The 23673-nt window shown below is 36.9% G+C and overlaps 1 protein-coding gene across 4 annotated transcripts in view; it reads right to left on the bottom strand.

The window, feature by feature from the left end:
* Positions 1-7805: 7805 nt before the first annotated feature.
* Positions 7806-23673, bottom strand: part of prage (RNA exonuclease prage) — a 38993-nt gene continuing 23125 nt past the window's right edge. For all 4 annotated transcript variants that reach the window (XM_089636929.1, XM_089636928.1, XM_089636927.1 and 1 more), the window contains exon 3: positions 7806-9542. In XM_089636929.1, the coding sequence (XP_089493055.1) occupies positions 8149-9542 (1394 nt within the window). In that variant the 3' untranslated portion in view covers positions 7806-8148. The remainder of the gene's footprint in view (positions 9543-23673) is intronic.

The raw sequence follows: 23673 nt of genomic DNA, 5'->3' as shown, positions 1-23673 counted from the left end.
TATACTAATTGAAACGTAAAAATAGAAACTGACATAAAATAGTTCAAGATATATACATTGCTTATCCAACTAAATAGGGTTATTTATCTTTAGTATAAACCTGAAATAACAATAATTTCTCATCGAATTTCAGATTTTTTTCAAGGTATTTTAAATATTCTTCATTTTATGGATGTCATAAAATAAAATACCTTTTTAGAAAATAGAAAAAAATACTTTTTAGATTTGTATATTTTTTAATATTTTTATTGCAAACTTGAAAAAAGGTTTACCACTGACTTTTTTAGTGAAAACGTCCAAAAATTTTAGAGAATTAATAAATCAAAAAAACAGGCCTTTATTTAAGGAATTTGAAAGAAAAGTGTCAGATAACTTTTTTATCTTGTTCATACAATTAAAAATTATAATAATAATTCCCAGAAAATAACCAAAAACGTTTTTGCACAATATTAGCGTTGATTTCTTACAGCTGTATTTACCTACATTGCATGAGGTATTTATATTATTAAAAACATCACCTTCATGAAATTCTTATAAAATTCACGCGGTTACAGTCAATTAAAAATAATGTCTGAAATAACCTCTAACTCTTCCCATAACATGACACTAAATTCACTAAATGACAGTATTTATGTATTAAAACTGACAAAAAACACAAATATATTGAATTATACTAATTTAATAATGAATTGGTCGTTGGAATCGAAATTATGAACAAAAACAAGCCTTGATTCACATCTCAAACAAGAAATCAAAACTGTCATATTACTAATATTGCTGGGAAAATGCGCCAGTCTGCCAAAACACAATGTTGCGAGACATATCTTATTATAATAATTCGAAGAGGAAATTGTACGGTATTTGTGTAATGTGTAACAAAAAACCGTTTAACGGTTGTGAAGTGATGTTTTATTAGTAATCCTATTTATTAGTATTATTCAAACGAGCATAATTTTCTAATTTTGAAAATGGGGTTGTGAAAAATGTTATTTTTCAAACTATGTAAAAGTTGCAGACTTCCCGTGCACAAATATGAATGTAATAATTGTGCATGGGAATTATACATACTAATGTTGGTTTTCCAAATAAAATAAAAATGAAATGTGCACAAGGTATTGAAGTCGGCACTCATTTGTCTCTGCCAGTTTCCAGGGAGCAAAGCAATGATTGATGGAAAATTGATCTTTCGTGAACGTATTATTAATATCTCAAATGTTTCTAGAGGAATCCCTCGGGGAGTTACCAATTTATAGAAAAATAAAATCTGGTGCTTAACGCTAATTTTATAATTGATAAACGTTTTAATAAAACCACTTTTACGCATAAAGTATTTTAATGGTAAAGTACTGTTTTTATTTATCTTAAATATAAATCATTTACATCCGTAGGGATCGATACACTATCGTAAAAATACATGAAGAATCTCAGGTATCTCCCATAAACTATCAGGTAGCTACCATAAACTTTCAACAAGATCAAGGGAATCAATTGCAATGAAAAGAGTTAAATTGTTGATATCTAATAGAAATATCTTTCAACCGGAGGACAGTTTAAAAATGATGTGTTGGATAAATCACATTATCGTGTTTAGCAGTAACTAGTTGACCTGTACCCGGAGTTGTTCCACTTTTCTCTACTCTCTATAAATATAAAATGCATGTTTTATATTTATAGAAACCGTAAACCTCCCGGAATAAATTCTCTGAATGATAGTTAAAACCCTATCAAAATCCACTGTGTAATTTAGAAGAACTAAGTGCACAAACAGACAGATGCGGATAGCGACGTTTTTTAATTCTATTTAGAGATAATGGAGAAGTAATTTTGAAGACTAATCGGACTTTACAATCGACATAACAAACAATACCCAGACTAACACCTCTGCTAAATGTACTTCTTCTAGTTTAATCAGCCAGCGCGACGGGTCGGGCCTGACCAACTACCCATCCTTGATGGTAGATACATATTATATGCAATTAGATATATACTAGCATATATATTCCGGTTTGACGTGTGACATGATCCGATACGAAGCAACTTGGCCACCAAATCAATCCAGTTTTACTCCTTGAATAGAAAAAACTAACCAGTCGGCTGCAATTCTAATACCCAGCTCACTATACAAAGCGGAATTACCTAGAGGTCAAATATATCGGCTATAAGGTTGTTTTTCTTTTACATGGGCTGAAATCTGTCTTCGATTTTTCCGAAAAACGTTTTGAATTCCTAGAATACTGAGTTATTTCTACGAAGCCGGAAGGAAAACACCGCAATTTATAAAAATCAGTCGAATACTAGTCATTTTCGGTACCACGAATGGCGAACAATCAGTTTGCTGCTTATAAGGTACCTACTAACTCGTGTTAGCAGGTGTTACGTATTCTACGACTCCATTGATTGACATGAACAGTGTAGAATTACCCTTACCGTGGCTTACAAACCACAAGCATATTGGTACAAGTAGTAAGTGTACACTTGATACATTTAATCAAACAGTCGGAGTTTACTTCAACCACCAACCTCGTAGTGTTTTTAAAATGTTTCCCGTGGAAAGAAATTTAAATACATTTATTCAAAGATAACCCTCGAATGACGGTAACCCCGTCGCGGCAGCTGGCGTAATGACTGATTTAAATCTAGTTCGCACTCGAACTCGGAAGTGGTTTGTTACCCAATTTCGCACTTGCATATTTATACGATAAGAAAGCAGACATTGCGACACATAACGCGTGCCAGCGGCGGCCCCGGTCACCTCCACTTGCCACTAGACCTCCACTTGTCACTAGACCTCCACTTGCCCCGGTCATACACCACACGCGCTAAACCGCCCAACTGGGAACTAGGTTCATTTAGTTCACTTTCTATTAGAGTTGAAGCCAGCCACTGTCACAACTGAGCAGATAGAACCACTGTCACGTTCCGTTATGTAATAATTATTACGATACGCAAAAGTTGGCACTTTTCGTAGGGTATGTGCTATATATGGAAGAAAAAGTTAATGATTATATACGAAGGTATTTATTATATTTTGTAACTGTCATTCTTGAAGTGTATCTTATTTTTGTATTTTGTCCTTGCATTTTTATATATTTTCCTACTATATGTAAAAAATTGCATAGATCTAAATAAATATTCAAAAACAAAACCAACAAAAAGTGCGTAGCCAACCGAGAGATTGCCATTCATGTTTTATTGTTTACTTCCTAAATAGAATAAGTTCTGGATAAATCTCTGCTTTAGCTATAGCTACCCCGGATGAAAGAACTTGGCATAGGAGCTCGTTAAAAGGTCAATAAATCTTTTTCAACCTTAGAACATATTAAATTGTATTTATTACTGTAAATATGGCAGCATTAACAGTAATCTGATGTACTTTAACTGCTAGAAAACTTATATACAACACTTTAGTATAAGCAATAATTACTCGCCTGAAATATCCGTACTACTGAAAATATCTCGGTTTGCGGACACCTCTTCAGGAGAACATGTACCAAGATGTTGGTTCATTATTGTTTTTAAGAGAAAATTTGGAGTTCTAACATTTGTTTCATTTTGTATGGATGTTCTTAATAAAATGTGCACCTTGTTTTTGGATTCGTGTGTGGACTGGATGCTTGTGTTTAAAAATATATTGTGAATGAATTGTGATGTATTCATTCAATTCATTGCGTGAATTTGAAAATCGTTCAGCGTCAAATCTTTTCTTTCGGCTTATATTTAATCGACATCTTATAGTTTTGGCTTTGTACAGACCTTCGTAAATGTATGCAGTATATTTGTCTCGGGTATCCAACACCACTCTTTGCTCTCCAGAAGCTCTGGCAATCGAACTTAATTCCTTGGTAACATGAATATTTCACCTTTCAGCTACATTACACTACATCTTAAAACAGAATTATCAACTTTACAAAATAGCCTACTTTATTTGTCAAGGGTTGCAAATAATAATTATCCTCAACTTTCATATTGGCTTACGAGAACTTGTCTTACAATAATAATAAGAAAAAAAAGGTTTAATATTTATATGTATATTTATATTGAGAGATCAGTAGGATTTATAGGTCCAGTTAGAAGTTCTACCGAGACGAACCCTCTGATATGAAAATATCTGGAGTCGGTGAGTAATTTTCCCATTTGATCTCTGGAGATTTGACGTGTTGTTTTGTATTTATTATACTTATATAATGCACTTGCATAATGTGAATTGACTAGATGATCATTTGTGGAAAAGTGTGTGGAAGGGTTTAGTTTTTTCCTGTGGGGAAGATTTAACCCGGACATAAAGTCGGAAAAAAAACATAAATAGGTTTATAATTTTGACTGTCCTAAAACGGGAAACTTCCTAGTTGGACAGTCAAAGCTTCCTTTTATATTTGTATATCTTGTATGTAATAAATGTAATAATAATAAATAAATAAATTATAGGTACCCAGTTTAAGCGGTCTCCAGAATGGTTAAGTGACAGAGCATTTGAAGCTTGGAATTGTCTCCAAAACTCTTGTACAGAACACACAAAATAAAATAAATACTCATACTATATTCAGTTGATTGCTCGATTGATCTCAACCAGCAGGATCAGCTTTCTTTGTTACAGAAACTAAAGAGTTCATTGGTTATATTTATTGCATCTCACTATACTCACTATACATGGTTGCTTTTATTGTTTAAATTGGAAGATCACGTCTTACTTACAAACTACTACTTACAAACACTGACTGATCACTACACAATACTTCTATCTATTAATAATAAAAATACATCTATAAATCAAAAAAACAAATCTGTCATAGCAAAGTCTGAAACAAACTGGGAAAACGTTAAAATCGAGCTACAAATTGCTGACTGGTCAAACCTTCTTGGCAATGATGATACTGATGCTGCTTGGAATTATTTTATTGACTTTACTCAGAACATTATTCTATCAAACACCATAACGACAGAAAAAAAGATATCTCATAAAAATATTCATATTAAACCCTGGATTAGTCAGAACATTATCAACTCAATCAGGAAAAGAGACGAACTCCACAGAAAAGTAAGAAACCACCCCTATGATATCCATTTACATCGCTTCTACAAAAGATATCGTAACATTTGTAAAAATGTAATCCGTTATGCTAAAGAAGCATTCTATAAAAAGAAAATCGAGGAATGTAATAATGATTCCCGGAAATTCTGGCAGATTATAAACGAAATTACAAACGCTAAAGCCTCGCACAATGTTAAAAACATTAAAGAATTAAACATTGACAGGATACCAACATCTTTTGCAGAACATCCAGAAAAAATTCTCAACTTTGCAAACAACTATTTTTGCAATATAGGCTCGAACTTAGCGAATAAAATCAAACAATCTTCATTTACTGCCGAAAAAACAGTATGGAATGAAAATGTCAATCAAGAAAACTCCCTTAACATAGTCAAGATAACAAGTGAAGATATAAGAAATACCATAGCCTCCCTAAACACAAATACCTCATCGGGAAATGAACTGATATCAAACAGAGCAATTAAATATCTACTAAATGAGCTAATCTACCCACTGACGTACCTTGTAAATCTTTCAATAAGAAAAGGTATTTTTCCCACACGTCTTAAAGTTGCTACGATTATTCCAATATACAAAAGCGGTCCCAAAAATGATATATCTAACTATCGACCAATTAGTCTATTACCTACACTATCGAAAATATTGGAAAAAGTAATAAAAAAACAAATGGTTAAATTTTTGGATGAAAATAAAATATTATCAACGACACAATACGGTTTTAGGGAAAACCTGGGTACTGGTGATGCTATAGCTAAAGTAACAAATACAATTATAAAAAAACTGGATGAAGGTAAAAAATGCTTGGCAGTTTTTATTGACCTTCAAAAAGCTTTTGATACAATTGACCATGAAATACTATTTTTTAAATTAAAAAAAAATGGAATAACACAAACAACTCTAAATCTAATTAAAAGTTACTTAACTGGAAGAGAGCAGTATGTACAAATTGGTAATAAAAGTAGCAAAACACTATCAATCAAGTACGGTGTCCCTCAAGGAAGCGTATTGGGTCCAATACTATTTCTCATTTATATTAATGACCTTATGAGTCTTCCCATTGAAGGAGACATAATGAGCTTTGCAGATGACACTGTCATTATATTCTATGAACAAAATTGGACAAGCACACATAAAAAAGCGGAGCAAGGTCTGACTGTACTCCAAAACTGGTTAAAAGCAAACTCCCTTACATTAAATGTGAGTAAAACTAAATATCTAACTTTCTCTAAAACCAACAGAGGTCAACCAACGAATGAGCATACACTCAAATTACATGAATGTCTAAATAAATATCCGCAATGTTCTTGCCCGCATATAGTCCAAACTAAAACAATTAAATATCTTGGGATCGTAATTGACGACAAACTTCATTGGGATGCACACATCGAAGGAACCTCAAAAAAGCTAACAAAACTCATCTATTTCTTCAAAAAATTACGAAATATCTTGTCAACTACAGATCTAAAGAGAGTATATTATGCGCTATGCCACTCTCTACTGGAATATGTAATAATAGGATGGGGCTCAGCATCATCAAACCATATTAAACTACTAAAGAAAACTCAAAATTGGATCATAAAGACCATATTAAAGCTCCCCGTAAGGACGCCAACTACTGATATTTTTAATCTGTTTGATGTTCCAAGTTTACAAAAAATCTATGCTAAAAATATTCTAGTTCATCACTTAAAAAATAAACCAGAGGCAAACCCCTCTCACGATCATAAAACCAGAGCCAAGCAAACAGACATGCTAAATATTCCTAAATGTAATTCTACTTTTGGACAAAGAAACTCTGAATTTTTAGCAATTAAATTATATAATAAACTCCCTCTCAACATCAAACAAAGGAAAACGAAAAATAACTACATTAAGGACATCAAATCTTGGCTTATGGAAATATCGGAAGAAGAACTAACTAATATATTTAAAACATCATCTTAGTTGCTGAAAACGTATTCTAACATATATAGTCCCCCTCAGCACAGGATCTCCTAGTGAGGAGGACTTCAATGATCTGTTTTAATTTTATTTATATATTTTATTTCATGTGCCATACAAAAATGTACCTAATTATTTTAAAAAGTAACTAAATAAAAAATAAAAAAAAATAAAAAATAAAAAAAAAGTTCTGCTGGTCCTTGAAGCATTGCTTGTTTCGTGACAGCAGTTTCGGCATTCGAAACCATTATCAAACTGTATCTGTCACGATGACACTTACAGCAAGCAGAAAACCTATTTTATTGTATACCTCTTCGTAATGTTTAATTATCATTGGTGTCGAGACAAACCGATTTTTAATTGTGTTATTAATATTTGGCTACATAGAAATACCATTGAGTTACTCATTGAGGGTTATTATTTTATAATACCTATTATTTGTTTACCAATAGCAGCTTCTCTTAATTGTTTTATTAATGTTAGGTAAATTGCCTTAGATACTTACGTTACTTTTTCCCCTTTAGATATTTATTTTAGATCACTATTTTACGATGTTATTGATGTTAAATATTAAACCAAGAAAAGAGTTGTATCGTTAATACTCGTACCACTTGTATATTGTACAACTAAATGCTTGGTCATAAATAATAAACCACCGTGTTTGTCTATCTATTCCACTACCCATTTATCTGTCCCAACTAATTAAAAAATAAAAAGGTTGAAAATAATCCCAGTATATAAAACAAACATTAGTACAAGTCGACATCATAATAACACAAATTGTCGAAAGAGATGGGTGATTAAAAACGTCGAATAAAATTAATTTTATATTTACAAAATATCCAACATGCATATAAAAACGAAGGACGAATTGAAAAATGATCACATGAACTGACAAAAACATCACAATTTAACACTTTCAGTCGAATACTCCTCACTGTCAACATAACTCCTATCACAACAATCACCGTCCGCGTCCCAACAGTCACCTTCCGCTTCACAGTCACGGGCGGGGAGCGCGCCTCTTCATACTCCACATTGAGATTGCTCATTAATTTGTACAACGAATATTTCATTAAAATTAGAACACAGTCACGAGTGTTAGACGAAACCGCGTCACTTGAGGAACGTAAATATACTAAGTCTAAATCACACAGTCAGTCGGAGGCGGCCATTCTACCGCGGTGAAACCTGAAGTCTTCTTGTACCCGCCACAACATCAGTTCCATGGAAGCGCGCGCGTCTTCCAGAGGGCAGTGGCGCGTCTCCTGCACGGGCCGGGACAGGTGCTGGGCCGCCAGCGCGCGCAGCGAGCGCCGGAACGGCAGGCCGCGCGCGTGCGGGAAGGCCACGGCCGTGTCCACCACGCGCCCGTGCAGCACGCGCAGAGCACGCAAGTCGTTCTCCAGCCCGTGCCCCACCAAGATGGTGTCTGCGTCCACCAGAGCCAGCAGGTCGCTCTGCACGTCTCGCAAGCTCTTCGTGGCCTTGCGCAAGTCGCGCGCGCTAATGCCCGAGAAGCGCGTGTTATAGTCCACCACTGGCGCGTCGGGCAGCACGAACGCGCCGTACACCTGCCGCCCGTCCGCTCCCACGACCTCCAGGCGCACGGCCTGCAGCCCCGCGGCCGTGTAGCACATCTCACAGTCCAGCGCGAGCACGCGTTTACGCGCCACTCCGGCACGAGGCGCGCGGGCCTTAGTGCGCACGAAGCCCTCGAGGGGCCCGTTCAAGCCGGCGCAGGTGCCGGACCACACGTGCAACGAGGCGCGCACGCATCCGAGGGCTGAGGCCGGGCCCCCGCAGCAGCCCCAGGCCCACGCGGGGCTGTCGGCGGGCGCGTTGGACTTGGCCAGACGCCCCCAGTGATGCCGGCAATGCTCTCGCGTGAGGTACTCGCCGGCGGGGGTGAGACGGAAGTTGCGGCGGCAGCGCACGCACAGGCGCTCCACGCTGCGATCTTCCTCGCTGTCGGGGTCGCTGTCCCCCGAGCGCGGACTCGAGCTGCACGAGCTTCCCGAGCTTCCCGAGCTTCCCGAGCTGCCAGAGCTGCCCGTGCTCCGTCCGCTGTCCTCTTCCCGGGACCAGCTGGAGCTATTCTTGCCGGGAACGAACTCCCGGGCGTTGACGTCAAACCTGCGAGCGTGCGAGCTGAAGTCCACGGAGTAGATGAGGGCTCGCTGGGGGTGCGTCATGCTCTCTACGGGGTATCCGAGAGTGGCGAGCTGCTCAGCGGTCAGGAGGTAGTACTTGAGCAGACCAGCGAGCTCCTTGTCGGCCATCTTCAGCTCGGCGTACCTCTGCAGGGGAGCGGCCGGCACGGGGACTGCGACGGGGGCCAGCGCGAGGGCGGGAGTCGTCATGAGGTCCCTGGTGGGACGCGGCTTCTGGCGGCGCCGCTTGGCGCGGGGGACCCTGCGCGCTACCTGGGGGCTGCCGGGGACGCTGCCCCCTGGTGGGGAACCCCCCCGGGCCCCCTCGGAGCCTCCCTCGGAGCCGCTGCCGCTGGAACTGGCGCCGCTGCTGTCACCGGGGTCGGGGGGAGGTTCGTCTTTACAAAACAAACGATCACTCTGTTAGCCAAGTGGTAATGTTATTGTCACCGCCACCACACAACTCCTGACGCAATATCCCACCACTCCGGACATGAGCATTGAGCATTGACACTGCACCCTGATCGGTGGAGATCCGACCTAAGCATCTCGAGTGGATGCGACAGTGCGGTTAATGTCCAAAGTGAAAGAAAAGATAGTCTGGATACGCAGATATTGCATCAGAGAGGATTGCCATCTTAACTTAACTAAACGGAAGGTCTCAGATTCATTAGTCATCTGCCGGGTTTAGTTCGCAGTACAGTTTTAACTCATGTTCGTAGGATTAAATAACGGAATATAGTGATAGGTTTCACGTGCTGTTACTGAAGCTTTCTGGTATTATGTACAACAAAGAATTAAAAATAAAATTATTCACAAAAGGCCAATAGATATTAGTTATAATTACTTCCAATAGGCAAAATACAATGGGTCGCTTATGGACTCCATTAATGCACACCAGTTTTGCACAACACTATTGCACGTACACTGGAGTGGTGTGGTTTAATCAACTTTCGACAGAGATGAGATTAGAACCGGACTATAATAAATTTAAGAATAAAATAAACTTCACTACCTTAAATAATTTAACGAATTAGAATGACGATGATATCTCACTATGTTCGAGCGCGAGACATCACCCAACGCTATCAAATTCATTGACCTACTGGATAGTTTTGGACTCCGGCAATGGGTCAACGAACCAACTCATGATGCTGGTGGAATTATAGACATTTTTGTATCCATGTGTAGTAGCCCACCACTGACCGCTAAAGTCTGTGATATAGGCTTATCAGATCATCGACTTGTCCGCACCGAAATTCATTTCAACCCGCCAAAAGTGTCCTATAAAACAATAGAATCGAGGGAATGGCGTAAATTTAATTTCGAAAATTTCCTTGAAGATCTCAAAAATTCTTCTCTATGCATAGAAAGCAACTGGGAAATTAAGACGACGACAGATCTAATCGAGGAGTATAACACCACTCTTTCAAACTTATTAATAAAATATGCTCCAACCACCTCGAAAACGCGGAAAGTTCGAAAGTCTGACGGCTGGTTCGACGAAGAGTGCCGAAGCCAGAAAAGGCGAATGAGGAAACTAGAGAGGTCATATAGAAGAAACCCAGATGTTACTACACGAGATCAGTGGATAAATGCTCAAAATGAGTACAGAAGCAAAATAAGTGCCAAAAGATCCGATTATTGGATCAATAAAATTGACTCTGAGCGGAAAAATCCACGACGTCTCTGGAACTCGGTCAAAACTATCATCGCTGGTAATACTGTTCCAACTGCTACAGAAATTACACCGCAGGCCTTTTCTAAGTTTTTCTGTGAAAAAATAGAAACCATACGCGCCTCCACATCTTCTGCCCCTCCGCCAAGATTTACAGCCAATTCCACAAGGATACTGTCATCTTTTGAACCTACAACGCTGGAAGAAGTAGGAAAGTTGATCCTTAGTTCGCCAAACAAACAATGTACTCTTGACCCTATCCCAACGTGGCTTCTCAAGAAATGTTGCAACGTGTTATCCCCTTTCCTGGTTCACGTGTTTAATAAGTCCCTAAGCACAGGTGACTTCCCGGAGCCACTTAAGTCTGCTGTAGTTACCCCAATTATTAAAAAACCACAGCTTGATGCCGACAACCTGGGTAATTATCGACCTGTATCAAATCTGCCTTTCGTAGCTAAACTACTAGAAAAAATTGTGGCTTCTCAAATAATCTCCCACTTAAATCTTAATAAATTAATCACAAATCATCAATCTGCATATAGGAGGTTCCACTCAACAGAAACCGGATTACTTCGTGTCCTGTCAGATATAACCCTTGCCATAGAGTCAGGTAAGTTAGCACTTATTTCACTTTTGGATATGAGCGCTGCATTTGATACCATTGACCACGACTTTCTCATTAAGAGACTAGAAGTAACGTTTGGCTTACATTCTAACATCAAATATTGGCTAGAATCCTATCTATCCAATCGCTCGCAAGCAGTAAAGGTTGGAAATAAACAGTCCAACTTCTCAAAACTCTCTTCAGGGGTACCCCAGGGGTCCGTTTTGGGTCCACTTCTCTTCATTCTTTTTACAAATGACGTCGCAAAAATTATCGAGTCATTTGGCCTTTTATCTCACTGTTATGCTGACGATCAGCAAATATACTTTTACTGCTCACCAAATGAGATCGACGGCCTAAAAATTCGCACAGCTGAGTGTCTAGAAGCAATCAATCTCTGGATGTCCTCAAATAAACTTAAGCTAAATCCTTCAAAAACGGAGTTTCTCTGGGCAGCCACACATAGACGCCAACATTTAATAGAAAACTCACCAATCGCTATTTCCGGCAACGACGTAACTGCTAAAACAACCGTCAAACTTCTGGGAGTTTATCTGGATTCAGACCTTTCTTTAAAAAGTCAGGTAAATAAGACCGTTAGCACGGGGTTCTTCTACCTTAGACAACTTAAGTCAGTTCGTAGAAACCTTTCAACAGAGGCAACTAAATTACTTGTGAACTCATATATAGTATCACGTCTTGACTATTGCAACGGCATTTATGCAAATCTTCCTAAATGCGAAACTGATAAACTACAATCAGTGTTCAACGCCGCAGCAAGGCTTATCACCGGGGTGCCCAAGTTTTCGCACATTTCGGAACACCTCCGAAATCTTCACTGGCTGAAGTGTCCTGAAAGGATCCAGTACAAGCTATGCTGGATGGTGTTTAAAGCTATCAACGAAATGGCGCCACCGTATATTACTGAGCTATGCATTCCGGAAAATACTGGTCTAAGTCAGTCAACTCTTAGATCAGCGACATCATCTGCAATTGGAAGGTTGAAAGAGCCTAAGCGAAATCCGAACACTAAGTTTGGTGATCGTGCATTCGGAGTATCCGGCCCCAAGGCTTGGAATAAACTTCCTATGGAATTGAGATGTATAACCAGCCCAACAGAATTTAGATCCAAACTAAAAACTCACTTTTTCAGACACTCATTTCCATAAATCCGTCATTCTATCCAAATATTTCTTTTTTTTCATTTTTTTATACCGTAATTGTTACATTATCTAGCGATTCCGTTCATTCAATTTTGCTATTGACTTGCCTACCAGTGGACAATGGACAATATCAGCGGGAACATAACAAGTTAATCGGTTTAATTGTTGGCAGATGAATCATCTAAATGCGTTTAAGATTGGCGATTGATTGATTTTATTCATTAATTTAATTCATTTAACATATAATATATCCAGCTAACAATAAATCCACCCTAATATAATAGAACTTCCTTCTTCTTCTGGCGTTAGTAAGATTAAATTGTTAATTTTAATTTTAGTTGTAAGTTGCCAAATATGTAAATACTCGTGTATATGTCGTTAAGATAGTAGTTATAGGCCTTAGTCGTAAGTCACTAGATATAAGTCTTAGAGATAAGTCAGTAGTTCTAGTATTAAATATTTAAGAAATATATTTGTACAGCGCCCTTGAGGTGATTTCTCACGAAAACGGCGCTATATAAATTAGCCAAATATTATTATTATTATTATGTTATTTTATAAATTATTGTATAAAAAAACTAAAATCTCCTCACTTTATATGTTTTTATGATTCTTTTTTCTTCTATTTACATATGTATGTTAAGTTTTTATTTTTTTCCCTTTACACACGAGTTTTAGACTCTTGTAAAGGTAAACATGTTAATTTTTTATTGAAATATGTTCTGACTATGTAAAATAAATAAAAATATTAAAAAATAAAATTACTATTTGGATTTTGAAAGGGGAAGAGTTAATCATTTCCAAAATATGATATATTATTTATTACCAAATGATATTACACGTAATTCATTTCTTACATGCTATCTAAATAATCACTATAATTCTCACACACCAGATTCAAGTCTGTGTCAGATGTAGCCTACCGACATGTTTTCCAGCGTGTGATGTTTGTGTTCAGATAAAAGCTCTCAAACGGCTTCTTTTGTCTGGTATTTCTAGTTTTACACAAATACTTTCAACTGACAAAACCTTCCACCATGAGCTAGGGCACTTTGAAAAATCAGTTTAACATTTGCAAACAGATTTAGAAAACGATTGTTGAAATTCGGGCGAGGCCGGGTAAGAACTACGTGAAGTAATACTAAAGTACGGAATATACTCTTACATGATGCCGCAATGTTATCGGAACTCTGCACTAGAGCAGAGAGCTAGAACTATAGCTATATCCAGTGCCAGTGCTAGTGCTAGTGCGTGGGGCTTGGTGGGGCTAGCGCTACAATAACCACGTGATGATGTTTACTAAGAAAGTGCTATTTTGGTATCAGTCGGAATACTGGCAGCAATAAGTATCGACAAGTAAGCGTGGTGGCATGGCAGTATGTATAGTAGTATGGTGAGTAAAATATTTTAGGAAATTAAAGTGGATTAAATGAACGGAGGAACATCCGAATGACACGCAGATTTGATTGGAATCCGATGGCTGTTGGCCAACACGAGTTCCGTACTATCCCGCAGTGTGAAAAGTGACTGGGATAGTGTGACAGTAGCTTGTGTTTTGTGATCTGTTCTGTGTACTGTGCTCTGTGGTCCGGGCAAGGAATCAATGAATGGGCTAATCCGGCTATTTATAAACTTTATTTCGAGCAAATCTTATTTATATATTTTTACAGTATAACTTCTAAAAAAACAACACCACCGGGTGTTAGCAGGCGTCGTTTTTCACAGTATCTATCTCTCCACCTTCAAAGTAAGAATCTATTTACGTGAAATAATTTTATAAATTTATAAAATTTTGTACATTAATGGCTCGGTAGTTCCATTACGTGCTTATTGCACATTGTCATTATGGTTTAATGCCTATACCTACGTAATTTAAGATGCATTGTTTAATCAATAAAAATCGCTGTGGTGTTGGGTTGTTTATAAGTTGTAAAAGCAGTGGGAGTGCAGTTCATAGAGCCTGTAAAGTTGTGCATTGTGTAATTATTACTGAATGCCCAAAGAAAGTAAGAGAAAATCTTATTTCCATAAATTAACTTCTTTCATTGGGACATACAACATACACGACTTCCATGACAACATACACGACTTCCATGACAACATACACGACTTCCATGACAACATACACGACTTCCATGACAACATACACGACTTCCATGACAGCCTCCATGGACGCGGATGGTCGCACAACGTAACGTTGTAATGAAATATCAATTCACTGCACTAATGAAGATAAAATCACCTCAAGGGCGCTTTACGATTAGTCAAATTACCCAAAGAAACTGACTAACTGCCCTAACTGCCTCAACTGCCTATATTGCGATGAAGTGTGATATAAATAGAAAATGACCTACACAGATTAACCAACACTCATCGCACAATGATGAATTTTACTAGACATACCTACCTACGCTTTATCACGAAAAAATATGGAATGAAGCCTTTGAATGAGTGTACAATGACATCACCGCCTCGGTGAATCATTTGGCGATCTCACCATAAAACTTGAACGGAACTTCCAATCGTCAATCGTCAGCTTCCAAATGGGTGAATCAACAATCAGCGACCTGATAACCATTTCCCACGAAAACAATTATAAAACCGGAAAACGTGCAATGTTCAAATGTACCAACTGTTCAATCAGATAACTTGTAATAATCGTGTGGTTGCAACTGGGTGCGTGTGCGTAGATATTGGACATTCTAACTGGGAAGTCGATTGTCGAACCCAGGACATTCAGTTCTCAAATTACGCCACACGGTCATACTTCAATACAGATTCGTCATTAAATAAATACTTTCGACGGGGGCTAGCTATAGCTGTAAATCTGCAGGCACTGGATACTTATTACTCGCTGTGAACTAACGGCAGAGGAATGTACCGGTGGATTCAAAATAATGATTTCAAGATTTGCTCGAAGAAATAGCGCAATGTTTAGTGTTAGTTCAAGAAAGCACCATCCACATACTTAAATATACACTGTGTGGTACGTGGATACAGGGTACTCCACCCCGTCATAATAAGTAACTAGCCTTACGATATTTAGATTAGTCGTACTTCCATACTCAGTACCAAAGGAAGCCGCCATATTAACCATAAAAACGTTCAGACCGATTCCGATGAAATTCGGCAAACAAAGCAAAATCGAGCTGTCGTATTAAATGATGAATGAAATAATCCGGGTAAAAAAACAACTTATTATTGGTAAGTAATCTCGGGTGAACGACCGGCGAGACATGCAGACATGTAGACATGCAGACGAGTGGGGTGATTGGGAGCCATGAGACGAGCGAGGGTTCATCAACACGGAGAGCCGCTGTTGAGCAGTAGCACTGGGCACTGGGCATTGCCAGATGATAGATGGGACGGGAGGACAATGCTCTTACCGAGAATTTAGATCGATGGCCCATGGACACTGGACTGACTGGACAAGCACGTTAAGATCGAGTTTTACCTGTTAGCCGTGTTCTATACAGTCATATGTTATACACCCTGGTACTATTGCAATGCATAGATCCACAGAGCGAGCGCATCCGCAGAGATATGCGGTAAATGCTAATTTTAACTATTTAAGCTCAATGCTATAATTAATAATTATTTTATATGCATCGGTATCCGACCACGGAATGCAACACTAGAGAGAATGAAAGTATGTCACCGTGTCATAACAAAATTAATTTCTAAAAGGGGAATGAAAACTTTCAGCGCAGAAACTGTTATTGGACAAATGAAAATATATAACAGGAAATCGGTGCAGTGTACTGCCAAACTGAAATTTCCTGAAAATCTTCATGCAAAACACAGTATTTTCGAAAACAAAAATAATCGTTTAGGACTAAACACCATCAACGATGTCGAAGTTTTCAAACTTAACATCTGTCACATTCAAATATCGCGAGCCGCCACTGAGTATCATCATTCTTATTTTTACAACATTTCCCTTCGTATCTCAGTCACCTCGACTCTTGAGCAGTGGTACCTTCCCGTTAATTAGCAAAGTTACATTATTTTTTAAGAATATCCTTAAAAATACTCAATTAATTTGGTTGTGTGGTGTAATTTTGTTTGGATTTGAAAAAAAAATCGGTTTACAAAATACATGTCTTACATACACGGGAATTTTATTTACATTTAAAGTGGCTGTAATTTTTTTTTTCTGTTATTTATTTTTTTTATTTTTTTTTGCAATGCTTAAAGTATAGGTTATCTCGTTATCTGTTATTCTGTACATGAATGTTAATTAATTTTATTATCTATATTTATGGTAGTATTCCCGAAATTATTTGATGTATACAACTCAAGATGATACTCCCTCCCAAACACGAGTTATTCTCGATTAGGATGGTAATAATTAACATCAAGAAACATATTTTATATATTTACCATTAGTAAAAATATTACATTCTTTAAATAAAATATGTTAAAAATATAATATATTATGTACATACTTTTAATAAACAAATATTTATTAGTGCGTCTTGATATAATGATCTTATCTTTCTTTGTTCCCTCCCTCCCTCCTACAACATGGATCTCTTCAAGACTCATGCTCACTCTTTCCTCTACTCGATAAAACCCTTCACACAGCATCCCCAAACAGCACATAGGCCCTGAGGGAAACATATTTTGTAGGGAGTTAATGCAAAACTAAAATAAATTAATAACTATAATATGAATACCGCACAAGAGTCCCAATTTGCTCCTGACCGTCTGGAGCCAGTAAGAATTTCAATTTGTATGGATATTTCAGGCGAATAATTATTACTTGTAATAAGTTAGTGTGTGATATTGTAAAGAGAAATCGAATAGAATAGAATTTAGTTTTATAAATTGTGAAAATAAAATCTTCATCCAGTGTTGGTCAACATCTCTTGTCTCCCATCACAAAAAGTGGAATAAATTTGTTTTAAAAACCGTGAATGTACAAATTATAAACAAAGGTCAATAATTGAATGTAGAACACCGTCAAACTTACAAAATCAAGTTTCGTAATAATTCACAGTTACCGAAGATCAATTAAATTGAAATATACGCAATGATTCTCTTCAGCAGGAACATTTCACAATGAAGAAAGCCAAAAGAAAACGCATAATAAGTTCACCTTCATCGATGAAGCAAGGATAATATATATGAAGCCCCGATACTATAGGATTCAGTAGCTTATTGTTTTGTGGCGAATAATTAATCATTAGGTGTTGCCTGGAAATACTGATTTAAAAATCCAGTTTATAAAGTTTACTTAAAATGTATTTCCGAAAATTGGAATTGGAAAAGAACTGAAAGAATAAATACAACACTGGAGAGAGCGTTTCGTGTTTGGTTTTACGTAAACTGTTCGACTCCAGTAGATATAGGTACTTAGGTAGGGGAAATACTAAGCCGGTTAGCCGAAATCGTAATGTATTCAATACCAAAAGGAAGCACAATGATAGGGATATGTCTGTATGTAGCGGTAGTAGTGGCAGAGGGCAGTGCAAGTGGCGCCTCGCCGTGCCGTGGTAAATAATCACATCCGCTGCTAAATGTTTAAGCGCGCGAGTGTCCCTTGACCAATACTTTCGTAAATATTGAAGCGCGTTAATTCAAACGAAATATGTCCCCCAGTGGGCAACACGTGTTATTATTGCGTATGTTGTGAACCACAAAGACCAATTACGTAATATATTATATCTATCCGTGGTTTCGTGATAAGCTACGAAGAAGCAGATCATCTGCTAGTAGTGTTCTCGCAATATTTACAAGCAACCAACTAAAAGAAATCTACGTGTTTCTTTCATAACGTGGTTAACACCTGCCAATTACTCAGTTCGTCAAAACAATACTAACACAATGTAACACGACTTGAAAATCAATAATAACCAATAATATGTGTGCCGAATGGCAGTATTCGGTATATTACCTAGTCTATTTCGACTGCTAACTACACTGGTACAATGCAACAAGTACTCAAACAATACGTCAAGCAAACTGTACCAGTACTGTGGTGTTCTACATATGTATCATAAGATGTTTGTGAATTCGGAATATATTAACTTCAATTTTCAATAAAGACGACCCACTTGTTGAGCGGTTTGTTTCACAACGCAAATACGTGCCGAGAATATATAATTAAATTATCATTCTGTAGGTTCAAAAGTTGTCAATGCTTTTAGACACAAGTTTGGTAGTACCAGAACCAGGTAGGGCAACATACGCATGTACATATTCTGCTCGATTAGAAAATATTATGGCTTTTTACGGAACTCGGATTCGAAGATACACATAATAATATAGGGCGAGAAAGATGGGCGAGAGATCGAGCCACTTACCGAAAAGACCTGCAAACCTTTTCGGTCGACCTCGCCATATTAAACTGGTCGACATTGAAAAGAATTGCGTCAAAATTACGTTTGTGGAAGAAGACTTTTTTTGCAATTAAATCGTAAGATGGAAAATAATGGTGTGGTCACTCTCGTTCGACTGACTGACCATCACGCAGCGCCGCCGGTAGGCAGAGATTGAACCGCCGCACAGTGGGCTGAAAATCGCCTTTCATAGACATAGATACTTGAATTTTCAAGGGATTTTTTTTTGGCTAGAAATGGATTCTGCTGATCATTATTATGCTGTAAAATTTCGTATGAAGCAATTGCGTTTACAAATGACGGAGACATCATTTAAAAAAAAAAGGGAGGCACTGACATTAAAAATGAGGTTAACTCTGGAATCATAAGGTTGGCCATTATATCCTTACACACAGATTTACTACTATTTATTTGTATTTTTTGACATACTTCGTATTGTGGCGCAACTTGAGATTTTTTTTTTAAAATGCTAAAAGTTGAAAAAAACACTTTTTAATGTTGATGATTCATTTTAATGCTTAAATGCTTTACATACGAGTATGCTTTGTCTAGTGTACAATATTTTATTTACACTGCAAGCCTACTCATATCTAAAGCATTTAAGCATTAAAATGAATCATCAACATTAAAAAGAGTTTTTTTCAACTTTGAGGATTTAAAAAAAAAAAAAATCGCAAGTTGCGCCACAATACGAAGCATGTCAAAAAAATACAAATAAATAGTAGTATATCTGTGTGTAGGGATATAATGGCCAACCTTATGATTCCAGAGATAACCTCATTTTTAATGTCAGTGCCATACAATTTTTTCTTTAAAAAATGATAACACCGTCATTTTTACACGCAATTGCTTTATACGAAATTTAATAGCATAGTAATGATCAGCAGAATCCATTTCTAGCCAAAAAAATACCCTTGAAAATTCAAGTCTCTATGTCTATGAAAGGCGATTTTCAGCCCACTGTGCGCCGCACACGTCTTGGCACAACACTTCTTGCTTCACTCACATTCATATATCGTCTCGTACGCAGGTACTCTTCAGCCATTCTGACTATTGGCTTGACCCAACTTATTTACCCTCTTCCTCGACCGTGTTAACCTACTGTACTTAAATAAATTATAATTATCCCATATGTATGTAAGTGCAGGGAATATACAAATACGGTCTTTTTCATACATTTAATTTTCTATACTTGTTCATTCTTGAACTTGAGAAAAGCCAAGATCTATAATGAGATATCACAAATAGGTTTCTACTATTTTCTAAACAATTACAAACATATTTACGAATGTTCACTTCCTGGATATACTTAAGGAGTATAGAATCAGCAAGTGGGTACGTAATCATTGCATACACATCATCTTAAGATAGGTTGCATGCAGTGGTGGTTCGTGGCCTGTCTCATTGGGAGTTCAATCGGAGATTGACCCCTCCAGTGTTTGAGGGTCATATATGACCGGGCGTCCATTTTATATAAGTTTTTTTAAATCTTTTTTTCTATCTTGCGGAAAAACATAATAATTATTTTGGCGTTAGAAAGAGGAATAATAATTCTTTCCAGTTTGCCTTTAATATTTATACTGGAATCCATTTAAAATCCTGAAAATATGAATAATAAGCCATATTTCGCGCCGCTATCGTAACAATCAACCAACCTTTACAAATGATTTATTATTTTTTTATTATATGAACGAGATAAAAGTGAAGGTTTTCTTATAAATTCCCCAAACAAAACGAACGTGTTTTGCAGATATCGTGTTCTCTCAATTTTTCTATGATGGGAGTAAAAATTTAAGTAAAAATGTTGTTAGCGTTTTTGACAACATTTTACACGTTTGATATTAAACTTTTATTATTTAGAAATAGTAATATTATAATAATATAATATTATTTTTAAAGGCATACACCGTAAAGATAATTTTATCTAGTTTATATCGCATTTGAAATACAAATAAAACATTGCTAACTGTACAAAAGTTATGAAAGTACTGAAGGGTTAAAAGAGGGAGAAAAAATTATCTCAGATATATGTTTTATAGGTATATAATTTTTCCCCGGATCAAAAGGAATCTCATCTCGTCAATGTACCAGAAATTAGCGATCTAGCAACAAAGTACAATTCTAACGGATCAACAGTCGTGGCTGAAGTATATAATGTCGTGAGCATAGAATAAAAAGTCGAGGTAAGAAAAATAAATTTTGAATATGAGAACCACAAACTGTATTTTTATATACTTATATTAAAAAGTAACATCTTCAGTAATTAACTTATTTTGGATAACTACCTAAAACGCGATGGTCACATCTGTTAAATCTAGCATAATACTATTCCGTACAAATTTGGTGTTAAATAATCACAATCTCGGCGCACACGGTCTCGCCTAGTAAAAACCCACGGTTCGCTTGCACGTCTACCGCTCTAGCGCCATTAGTGTTTTGTATGAACTCTTTCTTATAACTTATAACAGAAGTCCCATAGTCGGTGACATTATTTATTGTCCTGAAGAAGATTGAGTCCAATCGAAACCGGTCGACGAATATACATCAAAATAAAGTGGTTTAAAACTAAGTGTTTGTTTCATTTTGTAAAAATATAAATCTCCGTGGAAAATCAAAAAAGATTTAACAAACCACATTTGTATCCAATCCTAGGAAACACATAGAAGTAGTGAATGTATCGAACAAACTTCCACAACATGTCATCCAATCCTAGGAAACACATAGAAGTAGTGAATGTATCGCACAAACTTCCACAACATGTCATCCAATCCTAGGAAACACATAGAAGTAGTGAATGTATCGCACAAACTTCCACAACATGTCATCCAATCCTAGGAAACACATAGAAGTAGTGATCGCACAAACTTCCACAACATGTCATCCAATCCTAGGAAACACATAGAAGTAGTGAATGTATCGCACAAACTTCCACAACATGTCATCCAATCCTAGGAAACACATAGAAGTAGTGATCGCACAAACTTCCACAACATGTCATCCAATCCTAGGAAACACATAGAAGTAGTGAATGTATCGCACAAACTTCCACAACATGTCATCCAATCCTAGGAAACACATAGAAGTAGTGAATGTATCGCACAAACTTCCACAACATGTCATCCAATCCTAGGAAACACATAGAAGTAGTGAATGTATCGAACAAACTTCCACAACATGTCATCGGTGATACAAATATAAACCAATTTAAAGCTCGATTCGAATTTTATTTTGAGAAGAAGGAAATACCAAGGGAATATTAATTTAAAAACAACTACATTACTACCACAACCACCCCATTCAATAATAATAATAAATAATCATAATAAAAGTTCCATCGTAGCAGCTATTCATAAACCGACAAGTAAAAAATTCCAATGACATTAGTATTCTTTATTGCGGCCATTGCAGCTGTTCCAAAAATGACATTCTAACGCGGTTACCCGAACTAAGTTTCAAAATGAAGACCGACTGATATTTCATATATGTATACTTTGGTGTACCCGGCGTTGTTAGGGGTTATCCTTAGGATATAGACATATACCACGGAAGACTTTTCTGTAGGCCTGCACAAGATATACAATTCCGTGGTACATTATTTTGATGTATCTCATAAGCGTAAGCAATGTAAGCGCCCGAAAATATTTTTTTATTACTTGATTACATAATTAAGATTTCGCCACTTTCTATAAATGTTATACACACAAACCTTTCTGTTGCGTAGTTTAGAAGAACTAAGCGCACAAACAGAGAAACGCGGATAGCGACTTTGTTTTATACTATTTAGAGATTATAATATACTTATATAAAACTAAAATTCAAGATTTTAAAATGATTGAAGTTAGCTGGGTGTTAATTATATGACAAATGCATAGTAATCTAAAAGGATTTGAACTCTCTACACACACACACACACACATGGTCAGACATTATTATTTATTGATGAAACTCAAATAACAACAACCTTGGTCTGTTTCCTCGTCATGTGACTTGGTCCCACCTCTGGAGCAAATAATACACTTTGGTGGTTTTGTTTTCTTTTTCTATGTACGTAAGTATACTCGTATTATCATGACGTATCAGTCTGTTGATGTGAATACAAACAATATTTCCGCGCGAATCCTTCTCATAGCCGAGGTCAGTCAAGCAGAAAAGTCATAATCTTTAATTTACTGTCTAAAAGTAGCGTGTGGGTATATTATATTACTACGTATTTAATTTAAACAAATCCAAATAATTTAAACGCATGACAGCTGTTTCTGTCGGCACTGTATTTCGGCAATCGGCACACACTATTGCCTTCTATAGAATATTTGTTATTACTTCATCTGCAGGTGTTTAGTAAGTTTGGTGTTTTCCTCACGACGATTGTAAATGAATGATTTAATACAGGTGTTGGTAACAGAATGTATTCCGAGTAGTGGGGTGGGTTGGTGACTGAAGATAATTCTTATCTTAATATTCGCCTACTAATCTTAATTGTTTTATAATGTATGTAGTACTTAAGTAGCCATTTATTTAATGTAACTTTTCCCCGTTTCTATGAACATACAAAGAACGAATTAAAATAACTATTAATAATTACATTGATTCGAATCGATGTTGTGTGTTATCACCACATTACCGTAATTAGAGGTTTTTAGTAATCATTCGAAATAATATGTTTCTGTCCGGAATTACTATTTTCAGCACGAAACACCGTCAGGATCAACATGATCAGTTATTCCAATTTTAATTGTTCAA

Source organism: Hesperophylax consimilis, chromosome 10, assembly GCF_061612785.1.
Source record: "Hesperophylax consimilis isolate HC1 chromosome 10, BYU_Hcon_1.0, whole genome shotgun sequence".
NCBI lineage: Eukaryota > Metazoa > Arthropoda > Insecta > Trichoptera > Limnephilidae > Hesperophylax > Hesperophylax consimilis.
The sequence above is the reverse complement of the archived record's forward strand: the minus strand, read 5'-3'. Positions and strand labels throughout refer to the sequence as shown.